Source organism: Triplophysa dalaica, chromosome 22, assembly GCF_015846415.1.
Source record: "Triplophysa dalaica isolate WHDGS20190420 chromosome 22, ASM1584641v1, whole genome shotgun sequence".
Classification (NCBI taxonomy): domain Eukaryota; kingdom Metazoa; phylum Chordata; class Actinopteri; order Cypriniformes; family Nemacheilidae; genus Triplophysa; species Triplophysa dalaica.
The window spans coordinates 16395451-16409036 of record NC_079563.1 but is presented as its reverse complement, the minus strand read 5'-3'; the positions used below and the strand labels follow the sequence as shown (position 1 = coordinate 16409036).

General features: G+C 38.6%; 1 protein-coding gene and 1 long non-coding RNA gene across 2 annotated transcripts; one reads left to right on the top strand and one right to left on the bottom strand.

The window, feature by feature from the left end:
- Positions 1 to 398: 398 nt before the first annotated feature.
- Positions 399 to 11856, bottom strand: LOC130411753 (uncharacterized). The gene is made up of 5 exons (XR_008905101.1): positions 11718 to 11856; positions 11022 to 11126; positions 5317 to 5398; positions 2061 to 2362; positions 399 to 1133 (listed from the first exon to the last, which is right to left on the bottom strand). It is a non-coding gene; the product is annotated as an uncharacterized LOC130411753 (long non-coding RNA).
- A 190-nt stretch (positions 11857 to 12046) lies between these two features.
- Positions 12047 to 13586, top strand: smtlb (somatolactin beta). The gene is made up of 4 exons (XM_056736615.1): positions 12047 to 12277; positions 12403 to 12516; positions 12967 to 13146; positions 13263 to 13586. Exons 1-4 carry the CDS (start codon positions 12047 to 12049, stop codon positions 13458 to 13460), a joined length of 723 nt encoding a protein of 240 aa, XP_056592593.1. The 3' UTR covers positions 13461 to 13586.

Here is a 13586-nt window from a genome sequence, read left to right as displayed (position 1 = left end):
TTATACGATAACAAGTTTGATGTTGAGTTCTTTAAAAGAAAACTTATATACTTGCTGTATAAGAACTACCAACCTAGTATTTTAGAATTTAGTTATTTCGTTATGAAGATGAAGGTTAGGATACCGGTTTCACATAGTTATATAGCTCGCCATGAGCGTATATTAGAATTTTGTGTTGTATGCCTGTAGCATTTTATTGAACGTTTGGACCTGGAAACATTATATGACCATCCATATGTGGTGGTGTGTGATGCCAGGCTTAACAAGAAGGTACCACTCGTGCATTGGGTGTTTCTCAAACAAAAAACAAAGACTTGCATTGGAGAAACAACAATTGATTTGTGTACTTCTTTTAAATTACTACAGACTTTATAATATGCCGTATACTTAAAGTATATTAGAAGTATTATACACTTTAATTTCATTTTATTAAGGAATTAAAACAGGCCAGACTATTCACATTAGAAGAGTAAATGAATGTATCTGTGTTTTTATCGCTCAGAGGATGAGAAGAGAAACAGGACACAAAAAGCATACTAATAAAGGTGTCAATTTAATCACGATCAATACTAATTTGCATTCACCATGATTCTTCAATCGACACACTCTAATTCAGAAACGCAAGACCCAAAATGCTCGCCCATACTCAATCTGTCTTCTAAAGGGGGAGCCTCAATTCCAATTGTCTTCTTACAAGTCTGTTGCAGGACAAATAGGTAGTAGACTTACTCGATTTATGAGACACAAGATTTAATGTCATTATTAATTCATGCATTTTCAGATTATTTTCAGCCAATCAAATCCCCTCCCTATGATGACACAAAGTCCTGCACACATGAAATGCTGCCACAGTAAGTTTCTCATTATGAGATTCATAAACCTTTGCCCAGGGAAGATGACACTGGTCTCACCAAGAGGTACATCGGAGCCAAATGCCTATTTGGAGCAGTGAAGGTATTCTGTATTGTTCTATTGTTGGCTTTAATTGGCTCTGTGCTCCCATGGCTGGTAGGTGTTTTACTGCTCGCTTTCAGGAGCTCCATTCTCCACGCGAGAGAGACACCCACACTGCCGGTAATGGAGGAGTAACAAGCCCCGTTCCCATCTGAAGAAAATGTTCCTGTGTCTAAACCCTGGAGAGAAGAGGCACAGACAACAAGCTTTTGTAGCAGGATCACGCTGATGTGGTTTTTTTGTCTCCTCATTTGAACACTTTTTGTGTGGAACTTCCTAAAGACGCCTGCAATTTACCTGGAACAGTTTGTTATAAATAGATCGCAGCTTTCCTTCCAATTTACACATTTGCTTGACTGTTTATTTTTAATTCACACTCACAGCCAGAAGCCTATTAAAAGTGAACTTACATTTTTTCACTTTACGTTTTTTTAAAGGTCCAATAAATGCAATATGAAATACATTACTATGTCTTCAGAGATGTATAAAGATCTTACATAACGAAGCGTTATGTTTTCATCAGAGCCATTGATAGAGAGAGATCTGCCAACGGATGTCCAAAACGCTGGAGCGTCACTTGATTCATGAAGACTTCGGATAGTTCCTGGATGTTATGTTTTCTCTATAAATGCTTTATTTCTGTCATTTTTTTATTCATTAAATGGCTTTCGTCTTAAACGGGTAGGAAGTTTACCTCAGTTGGTCTGTTTAGTTGCAGCTCCATGCGTTACTAGTAACTTCCGGGAACTATTGAAACTGTGAAAAAACTGTCCATTTGAGTCAACGTAGAAGACGGGACTCTCTCTATCAATGGCTCTTGTTTTCATTACCTTAGAATGAGCTATTTCTATCTACATACACCGCGGGTCCCCTTACATGGAATTCACCATTTTGTTTCTACAGTAGCCCTAAACGGACAAACTACTCTACACTGGACCTTTAAATGACCAAATCATGTTTTACACATTTATTAGGTTTTAAAATATGTTTGTATTTGTATTTCTTGCTCAATAGCGGTCTGTTCTTCCAATGGAGCTTCACACACAGGAACACAAGACAAAATTTTTATGATGTTTATTGTTCTGTTTTGTAATTTTGCAGCTCACCTCAATTTACCTCAGAAGAAATAGTCAAATGTTTCTTCATCTGTCCCTTTAACATGAAGAATCTCTGGTTTCCAACAGAAGCAGATAAACTAATCGAATCAAAGTTGTTTGCACCGCAAGCCAACAGGCTGTCAGTCACACCTGTGAATAATGGATATTGTATTTAAGGTTGAATTTCAAACCGTCGATGAGAGGAACTGCAGGAGAGGGATGAAGGGACTGCTGAAGAACAGAAAGCGCCACGAGGCTTTCAAATGCTGTTTTCTTTCACCCGTCTGAGAGCCGCGAGACTTCGTATATATCTGAAAGAGAGGGATAGGGTTTTATTCTTCCTATCGACTCGGCCCGGTCCCCGCAGTCTTTCTCTGTCTTTAATTATTAATTTCATGGAATTTGTTATTGTATTCATTCAGAGGTTTCAAGCTTCTCTTCAGCTCCATGGAAATTGAATCTCTTCTCGGCTGGAGCTGAGGCAGCTGCTTTAGATCCTAATGGATTGAGTGAGTATTGAATACTTCAGTGCCTCCTCGGGGTAGGCGCGGCTTAGTGTAGGAATTAGCTGAGCGACTTGAAAGCTGAGAGGAGCTCCGAGTCGGAATTGAAGAGCCGCTCCGTCTCTGCCACCCTTCGGAAAGGCTCAGATGATGGAGAGACAGACGGCGGGCCTATTCTGTGACACTGGAAAACGCTACATAATGGCCAGCTGTCACTCAGTTAGAGATTTAAAGACCAAGTGTGTCATTTCTGTGCCGCTATAGCGTCATCAAATGAAACTGCGTAAATGGTGATCGGTTTTGAAAAAGGTGTCCCGAACACTCCATATATATGTTGGTGGACAGCAAACTTTGTTTGTTCTAGATATTTCCAGTTACATCATTTTTAAAACATGATTAGATTCTACAAAGTGCAGGGTCCTGGTTTGTTTGTGCAAAATGCAAAGCGGAAACCCCTTTAACAGCGGTAATGCACAGCCTCTAGTGGCTCATTGATTTTGGGAAACAGTGGCAGCAGCAATATGATAAAATACACCAATGTTCAATAAAAACATTTACTATTGACTGGGGTGTCATGTGCCTATTATTTCTGAGGGGCATTAGTGGCAGTATTCCATTTGGCGCCCTAGGCGTGAAAAAACACATGACTGCAAAGTCTAAAGCAGTTCCAAAAACTTCTAAGAACTGACAAGCCCGGAATGACCACCAGGGTGAGCAAAACATTGTTTCCAATAGCCAAAAAATGATTGGGGGGAAGATTCACATTACAAAATGTAAATTCCTCTTTAATTGAACAATCACTTGCACAGCTAGATCAAAATAGCTCTGCCTTTTTAATATGAGGCCCCAAGTGATTATTTTGTGCAAACACATCCATCTCACACAAATAAAGTATGAAGCAACAATCACTTTATATTTAAAGCTGACAGTCGAATAAGTATATACTACATAGTAAATATTTGTATTTATTAGCTATTGCTGTTAAAATGTGATATTTAATTAACATAAGGTGGTGAGGTGCCTACACTATAAAGGTGTACATGCTAGGAGTTTGGGAACCACAGCATTTATGAGCTTTGCAGGCCCACCTTAAAACACACCTTACTAAACATTTTAAAGAATTATTTTTAATGTCACAGGACCTGTAAAAAGAGCAAAACCATTTTTAGACATGATTTGCTCGTTTTATAGACCACTTCGCAAGATGCAAACACTTGCCCAGAAGAACTTTCGGTTTCCGTTTTTATTTATTTAATTATCTTTAACACACAAATAAATCTTAAAGTTATTCATTTTACATTTTTAATTGGTTGTAAATATTCAGTGCTTTGTATTTTGTTCAAACGTTTGTGTACTGAACCAGGAAGTTCTTCTGGACCAGCGTACAATGTGGTCGATATCATATTTGTGCTTAAATGACTACAATCAAATTATCAAAGATTCGACCATTTAACACGGCATCTGCTGTAATGTTTAAAGGTCTAATACTAACAATTATTATTGACAATCAAAATAAACAACTGCAGGCTGGTCACGATGGTTGAGCATCTTGTCCATAACTATGAAATTCAATTGATGTGTGGTTACATGAGATATTGGTTTATCTGCAATTCTAGACTATTGAAGTCTCCAAATGATGTGCTTTGGGCCTTTTCCAGAGTGACTTCATAACTGTCGATTATAATTTGTTCTGCGCGCATATCTGCGAAGTCACAGCACGATTAGCAACGCTGCGGCCCGCTGGAGTTATCTCTGTGGATCACTTTAGACACTGACTCACTGTGCGTCATTCACAGTGGGAAGTTTTCTAATGAGAGCAGCGGAGCAGCCCGGGGATCAGCAAAAAGAGCAGATGCAAACCACAGAACCTGCCAAAACCGCCGTGGCAGGAGAAGCTTCGAAAAGTTAGAGCGAGAAAGGTGTAAGACTGAACAGATGGAGTTGTTTTTCGCTGTCTTGACAGTGAAGGTTACCAATTTTGGATTTTAAGTCACTAGTCAAGCTGAAATAGAAACTCAGCTGAAGCAGGCTGCATGTATTGTGTATAAAAAAAGGTTTCATTTAGGCTAATCTACAGTTGTTTAAATGCTTAAAGGACTAGTTCACCCAAAAAAATAAAAATGTATCTTCATTTACTCACCCTCAAGTTATTCCAAATGTCTATATACATTTATTTGTTCTGATGAACATAATATAAGATATTTTGAAGAATGCACTTAAGCTATTCTGGGGCACTTTTGACTACCATTGATTTCAATGGTGGCCGAGAACTGTTTGGTGACAAGCATTTTTCCAAATATCTTTTTCTTTGTTCATCAGAACAAATGCATATTTGAAACAACTTGAGGGTGAGTAAATGATAACAGAATTTTTGGGTAAACTGTCCATTTAAAGAAACAGAACTATGTTATTTGCAAACAAATAATGCATAATGCAAATATATGCTAACATTTTTTTAGGTGTCCTATTAGAGTAAACGCATGTAAATCTTATAATCTTATCAACTATTTTACTTGGTTTAACAATCAAAAAAATGTCGAAGGACTTTATTTTCAGAAAGGAAACTATAAGTTTATCGTTTAAAACCTAATTAAAAACTTGAAATCTTTCGCTTGTAGATCAATACAAATGTCACACGTGCCAAGTGTCCAAATCTATTTTGGGAGTGTGCGGATGCTTTAATTGAACAAATAATATCTGCTAAATTATAATCTACCGCTGCAAAAGACAAATTGCGTTCTACAACGTTCAAAGCACTTTACCTTGATCTTATTTTCAGATGCCAGCAGGAGGGTCGGGATGAAACGGAATATTAAGAGGCAGCCAGCAGATAAAACCGAAACCCTGATGGAACAAAAGATATGTGCAATTATAAGAAATGCCTTGAAAATAAAACAACCTTGAAAGTAAACACAGCAAATATTTGCAAAGGCCGCTCTGATAAACCTGAGCCCAGTCACAACATGGTGAACCGTTCAGCATCAGATTTACCATTACGAGTCGATGCAAGGCAAGGCACAGAACAAAGCAGCAGACAGAGGGAAGTAAATTGAGTCTTTAAAGCAACAGCATGGATGCTCAACTGCATCGTGTTGGGGGATAACTAAGACTCTGGCCAGATGAGAGACCCCCACTGATATCCCACTAATGGTATGTGGCCTATTCATTAGGCTCATTAAAAAATGAGTTCAGGCCCTTTGATTTTCATCCACTCTGTCCATTAATTTCAAAACTGTTGTTCTCTCTCTCTCTCTCTCTCGGTCTAACAAGCAAACAAATCGTACAAGAATTACTTCCAGCATGGCCAGTGAAACCTTTCAGGGCCGAAATCAATCATTATGTTTACTGAAACATGCAGGGCACATGACTCAGACTACAGGTGAGATGTCTTGGGTTTTAACCGAAATACATTTTAATTTCATTTTATTTATTTTCGTCGTGTTCATAGCAAATTGTGAAATGCAAAATCTGAAAAATACATAAAAGCCACATACTGTATGATCAGACGAATAAAGACACGAGTTGTTTCTAAACAGTTCACCAGCTGACAAGCGAACCGGCTTCCATCTCTTGACGTTCTTGATCTCAGGCTGTCTCTTTAATACAATCATTTCACAGATGCTGAAAAAATCCATATCCCTTCTCATACGTGTGTGTGCGCGCGCGTGTGTAATGACGGTGGCGGCGTGCTGATGTTCTCTTTGTGCAGGAGAGTATTAGAGAGCTTAATGAGGTAAAACCACAGCTCTTTTTTATACCCCGACTATTATTCAAACACAGCCTATTAACTTGATGAATTGCGATAATTAATGGATATTTCTCTATGTGGCTTTTGTGCTGTCAGGTGTGTGGTGGATATTTAACTGTTTATTTCTCAGGTTTTGCCGAGCGGGCTCCTGGAAGACCCGGCGAGGGCGCAATTTACAGCTGTTTATTTCCATTCTCATAAGCAGCGCTATGAATCCATACTCTGCCTCATGATTTAATTATGAATCACACATTTGAATGAATAAAGTTTGGTATTAGCCAGCTGGCAGCGGACCAGCAGGGTTCAGCCGGTGATAAGTTGTGTGGTTTTCTGAGAGCGAGAGGTCCTGCTGGAAGCCCGGGCGACTTAGAACTACAGAGACATTCGCCGGAGCCTTTTGTCTCTTCAGGCGTTGACCTCGGTGCCACTGCGAAAACAAAGAAGGCGCCTTTTAGCGGTGCCACTGGACGCTACGGGGTCGTTCCGCTTATGTTTCTATGCGCATTTCTATCTTACGATTGGTATTTTTACCCATGGTGCTTTGTTGAGCTAAATGTAAATATTTTAATTTATGCTTTTTAAAAAGTAACAGGAATCTCGGGTTATTTGGATTGCGCTCGAGGTCACAGAAAGCACAAGGGACTCAGTAAAGAGAAACTTTTGGATTAAAGTTATGGGTTGACAATATAAGACTACCCCCTCCGACAAACCCAACACAATCTCATTGTAATTTCAGGAGGTGGCTAATTTGTATGATTTCGTTCAATCTAATTTGTATGTTTTAGTACAGTCTGCTCTCAGGCCAGCGATGGTTAGGTTTGGGGACGCTGTGGATTCATTATTGTATTTTTCTAATAATCTACATTTTGTATAAATTACAGAATTCATACAAATGAGCCACCTCATAAAACAGCCACAAACTCCCATGAGCTTTGGCCAATTATAACCAAACATTATACAATATTATGTACTCAAAATACTTTCAGAGAGAGAGAAAGTGAAGTCTGTCTGTCTGCGTCTCTATCTATCTGTGTGTCTATGTCTGTCTATTTATGCATCTGTTTATCTGAAGTCTATCTATATGTCTGGCTTTCTTTGTGTCTGTCTGTGTATCTGTGTGTATGTCTGTTTGTATGTATCTGTCTATCTTTCTATGTACCTTCTATCTATGTATCTGTCTTTCTATGTGTCTATCTGTCTATGTTTCCGTCCATATGTCTGTCTATCTGTCTTTCCATCTGTCTGTCTATTTATGTATGTATCTGTCTGTCTGTCTGTCTGTCTATTTATGTATGTATCTGTCTGTCTGTCTGTCTGTCTGTCTATTTATGTTTGTATCTGTCAGTCTGTCTATTTATGTATGCACCGTCTATCTATGTATCTGTCTTTCTATGTGTGTGTCTGTCTATCTATCTTTCCATCTGTCTGTCTGTCTATTTATGTAAGTACCGTCTATCTATGTATCTGGCTTTCTATGTGTCTATCTGTCTATGTATCCGTCCATCTGTCTGTCTATTTATGTATGTATCTGTCTGTCTGTCTGTCTATTTATGTTTGCACCGTCTATCTATGTATCTGTCTTCTATGTGTGTGTCTGTCTATCTATCTTTCCATCTGTCTGTCTGTCTATTTATGTATGTACCGTCTATTTATGTATCTGGCTTTCTATGTGTGTAACTGTCTATGTATCCATCCGTATGTCTGTCTATCTGTCTTTCCATCTGTCTGTCTATTTATATATCTGTCTGTCTGTCTGTTTACAGTATCTGTCAAAGTAACATTTATCTGGCTTTGTGAATCTGTCTTTCCATCTGTATCCATCCATCTATTTATCTAGTTCAACAAGAAATTGCAAACACAATCAGATACGCCAGAAAATCGATGTCCCCTATAATATCAAAAGTTGGTTGGAGCTGCAAAGTGTTGAAGTCTTCATTTAAGCACATACTAATTTGTTTTGTGAGATGACCCTACAGCAGGGAGCATATTTCTTCTATTTATTTTATGCCTGAGTCAGCCTGACAATAACTAGATGTAATGGTAATTTCCAGCTCTGCGTGCTCTCCTCTCCATTCGGGGACTGTTCTCGGAGCGCGTCTTGGATGCGAGCAGTGTGACACACGCATTAGTTCAGAATGAAACAACTAGATCATGTCAGTGCTGCGACTTCAAGCTGTTCGCCAGCGAGTCTTTATCTGCTAGTGCTGCAGAGCAAATGCTGATCTGAGGACGATAAGTAGGCTACGGAAGAGCTATAAACTCTACCCATTAAAGAATTCGAGTGCACTAGGCCACTTGGTTTATTGTTCGAAATGACCAAGTATTCAGAGTGGTGTTCATCGTGTTTCTTGCAGGCCTTTCTTGCGTCCACTGGATGAGGAATCGCAGCATTAGGATGCGAACATTATCCTCTCGAATCGTTCGGATGCAATCCAACATCGTTATCCGTCGTCTTACAGATTCACCTGGAATTATCTCGAAAGAGGGAAAGATTACTCCACTTCACGTTTGAAAACATCGGAATGATGCATCGGCCTTATGAATGCATCACTGATGTAAAGTACAGAAACTCTGTGCTAATGCACGACCCCGATGCCCACAACCAATCAAAAAAACAGAGGCTTCATGGTCTCACACAAACCACAAATGAGTCTGATTTGATTTGGCAAACAAATGAGCTTCCATCAATAGCGTGCGTGTGTTTGTGAGATGTGCTGAAAATAATGAATTTGTAAAGCTCATTCCTGCGCCTCAATTAAAAGAGAGCAAGCGCAGACGATAGTACAACAGGTAATCACACATTTCCATTTGCACTTTCATTTTCCCCAGTTTCATTCTTCATTAAACTGCAGTTGATTTGTTTTCCTTCTTTCCACGTCTGATTGATAGAGTGTATCATTTCACAATCTGTCTTTGTTATCGTGACATCTCTCCTCTGCGCAAATGATCCGGGCCCCTGTGCGCAGGAGCCGATGAATATGAGCCCATCTGTCACGGCCTGCCAGACCTTTACTGACACCTAGTGGATGACAACCGAGACAGGTTACGTTCCTAACTACAGAAGGGTGTACATGTTTTCCATTTTTACCGAGAGGAGGTCAAACTGGAGTAAAACTCGTGTTTTGTATTTCCAAGCAATCACACATTATCTCATTTTTTTTTTACATTTTAATAAGGTTTGAAATTTTATTGTAAATGCCAATTGTAATGAATTACGTCCTAAAAAGCATGAACAACGCACTCAATAACAGAGTCCACAATCCCAAAAAAGTTCAGGTTGGCAGGCAACTAGCTGCTACATAGTTTCAGATTAGTTCATAACTATTGATACAAACTATGAGAAAAAACTCAAAGCTTATTTGAAGACGTGCGCAACTTCAATAAAAGATCCAGAAGTGTGATTCGGCTTCTCTATCGAGTCGGTTTTCATCATTTATGATAACGCGCTTGCCTTTGAAATTCCGTCAAGGTGTCCTCAAAGATATAAAGAAAACAGTCGAGAATTCAAGTGTAAACGTGTCTAGAGGAATTAAATGTTATTTATGTTTATGCGTTATGGCTGTTTGTGTTTTGCGCTAATTAAACTTCTCACTCTTCCTCTGGTCTGTTATAACAAACACTGATCTGAACATCTGAATATCACAGATGTCTGTTCTCCAGCCTGAAGGTTCATCTCGTCTCGATTCGCATCTCTCGTTCTAGCATCACCGGCGTGCCCTTGAGCTTTGGACCTGTCTGTGCCATTACGATTCGTCTCCTGAGGGTTGATTTGTGTTAAACGCATTTGCAATATAGAAAGCAATTAGCGATTAACACAGACCTCTTGTTACAACATCAACCTCTACAAACTCAGATTGCGAGATGATGTTCTTGAGGGTTCAAGCCTAAAAGAAAAACCAGCACTGTGTGTGAAATGGCAAACTTCAGACAACTACCAGTGTAGATCATTTCGCAAGATGCACACACCGGTCCATTTTTTATAAATAAGAAAAAATATCTTACGTATATAATTAAATCTTAAAAGTACTTGCTTAACATTTTGATAAGGTTATAAATGTTCTGTTCAAAAGTAAAACGGAACTGAAACAGGAAGGTCTACTGGACCAGCTTTGGACCAACGTTGTTTACAATTTCTGAAGTGGTCTATGTTTCATACATGCTGCTCTTCGTCCACTATATAGTATGGAAGTAGGCGATTCTAGACACGAGGCGAGATTTTTTAGCTGGACAATTTCATCAATGTGTACTGTACAAAAACATGACTGCATATTTTGTTAATATCCCTCTTAAAGTTTGAACAGCTCTGACTGAATACTGTTTTTCCATATATGAAGGTAAGTCCTTCCAGCTTTGCAGACAAAAGTTATATCTCTGTTCATTAATATATGATTACACTGAAAATAGATGTTTGTATGCATGCATTATACATTTCTTTATAAAAATAAAATATTACATTTTAACAATGTGATTTTGAAGGACCAAGCAGTGCCTAGACTGAAACTTTTTTAACAAATGCATCCGCTCTCTACATAATTTCCAGTTATATTAACAAAATATTGAAATATTTACACTTACAGTTTGTTATTTCATAGTATACTGTTGACTTGAAAACTAATAATTACAAATAAAAGAATGTCTGAATGTGATACCAACTGAGCAAAATGTTGTTTCGTTTAGTCCATTTTGTTATGAACATCATCAGAAAGGGTTCATCTTTACCTACGTCACAATGTAAAGGTGACCCCTTGTCTCTGACATGAACAACGTCAGAAGACGGACACTTGATCCCTGGTTATCCCTCAAGACATCTTGTGGACACACTTACTGCAAAAGAAAAGCTATGAATAAAATAATGAGGGGTCAGAGCCACCCTAGACATCCACACGTGACTATATGCTGCTTATTTAAAACACATGAACATAATTATCGCTGCAAGACTTCTGTTACAATCTATTAAAATAAATGTATATTAAACATTTTTTCACAAAACTTACGAGCATCAACAAAATGCCTTTTGTTGACCACATGATAGATCTTGACATGAATTTGTAATTTTTTACTGTAATATATGACATGTCCTTTGCTGAGGTTTTTCCAAATCGTACAATCCCAAAGTTCAATAATGTCTCATACGATTAGAATTCCTTAAATGAAAAAGTTAAGTGAATTCATGTAAATTGGAACAATTGAAAGGCGTGTTAACGTCAAAAAGCGTTTCAATTGACCTCACTGTATATTGAAGCCGCTGTAACCATTCACCAGTCACCATTTCTAATTATATTTAATACAACATAATAGCCTTAACTATTGAAATTAACTGAAATAGTCCCACTGTGTGATAAATACTACTGACGCATAAAATATAATGATGCATAAAATCGATGTGGAGACATGTGGCCACAAATATCAACTTACCATCACTTGCGTTCAAGTTGTTTTCATGTTTGATTAATTCATAAAGGCTTTGCAGTATTTAAGGTTGAGGTTATTGTGACCAGAACCACAGCCAGACCTCAGACAGACTTTTCTTTTGTTCGGCAAAAATGAACCACACCACAGGTAAGAAGGTCTTCATATCTGCCTGAACATAGAATTTTCATTATTAGCAATAAATAATGTAACTTAAAACAATTAGTATGTTCGGTAATTAGTCATTTTGCTCTGAATTATTTATGGTTGACTTGTAAAAAGGTGATAGAAAAGGTTGGCTATATTTATTTTCTGTAGCAATATAGAAAAGTACAATGATTTTAATGATCTTTTTCTCTTTGTCTCTTATCTGTTGTGAAGTTCGTCAGGTTTGTGTGGGGATTTTGCTCTGCTCCCTGCAGGCCACGATCGTACCGGCTCTGGACTGCTCAGGCCAGGGTCTTGAAGGAGCTTCATGTACCATCTCAGTGGAGAAGCTTCTGGACCGAGCCGTTCAACACGCCGTGCTCATCTACCGCATCTCAGAGGAGTCCAAGATGATGTTTGTGAGCGACACACGCTGATATCAAACCGCATTATGTGCTCATCTTAAATGTTAAAAAGATCAACGCGTGTTTGAAGTCGCAGTTTCAAATAATAATAGTCGTGCTTTTGTTCCTGAATGTTTCAGGAGGAGATGTTCATTCCTTTATCAGTTATGAACCCACATGTTTACGGAGGGACCTTGTGTGCACCCAGAACCGTTGCATTTCCAGCAACCAAAAGTGAAATCCAGCAGATCTCTGTGAGTTCATGGGAACTCGATTGCATTGAGAAGAAAATACCATAATGTTGTTGAACGGTTCAGCCAAGGGGGGAGATTCTTTTATCATTTACTCACCCTCATGTCTTTTAAACCTGTATGACTTCTTTTCCTCTCTGGGACAATCATTATTTTTATAGGAGAATGTTTTATGCATTTCAAGTGAATGTTTACCACAGTTTAAAATCCAATCCCAAACTAAGTTAGGGTGTGTGTTAGTTTTCAAGACTTGGACGAAAGTGCAAAAGTCACAGGGACTATTAAATCTTTATAGTTCTAGTTCTCATTTACATTATATGTGGAAGACGGCAAAGTAAACGCTCATTAAAAATGATTCTGGTTTGACATGAGGGTAGGTCATGACCAAATTTCCAAAGCTCGGTGAACGATCAGAGTACTGCAAAAATACAAATCTGATTTTTTTCCCTCCAGGACAAATGGCTTCTACACTCTGTATTGATTCTGATTCAGTCTTGGATCGACCCACTGGCGGATCTACAGGTGTCTATGGAAAGCTACGACAATGCCCCAAGTGTTCTGCTCAACAGGACCAAATGGCTGTACACCAAACTCATGAGTCTAGAGCAGGGTGTACTAATTCTTATTAAGCAGGTGAGATTGAATGTTTGGACAGCATCAGCATTCACGAAGCTGATCATAATTTAAAACACTTGAGTAGAACTGTACTTACTTCACTATTTAAGTAATTCTCTCTCTCTCTCTGTCAGATACTGGGTGAAGGTGGTTTGCTGTTGGATATCCCCGAAAAAACGTCTGATCTCTTGGACTCTCCTGACATCTTTGAGTCCGTGAGGAGAGACTACAGTGTGCTCTACTGCTTCAGGAAAGACGCTCACAAGATGGAAACGTTCCTCAAACTGCTGAAATGTCGACAGACAGACAAGCAGAACTGCTCCGTTTTCTAGAACGAAATCTCGACGCCAAACTGCTCTTGCCAAATTATTTTAACCGATTCTATGCCGCAGCTATTTCTGTTATCTGTTTGCATTAGCACGCTTGGTTATTTATGAATTAAAACCCTTCACTTTGAA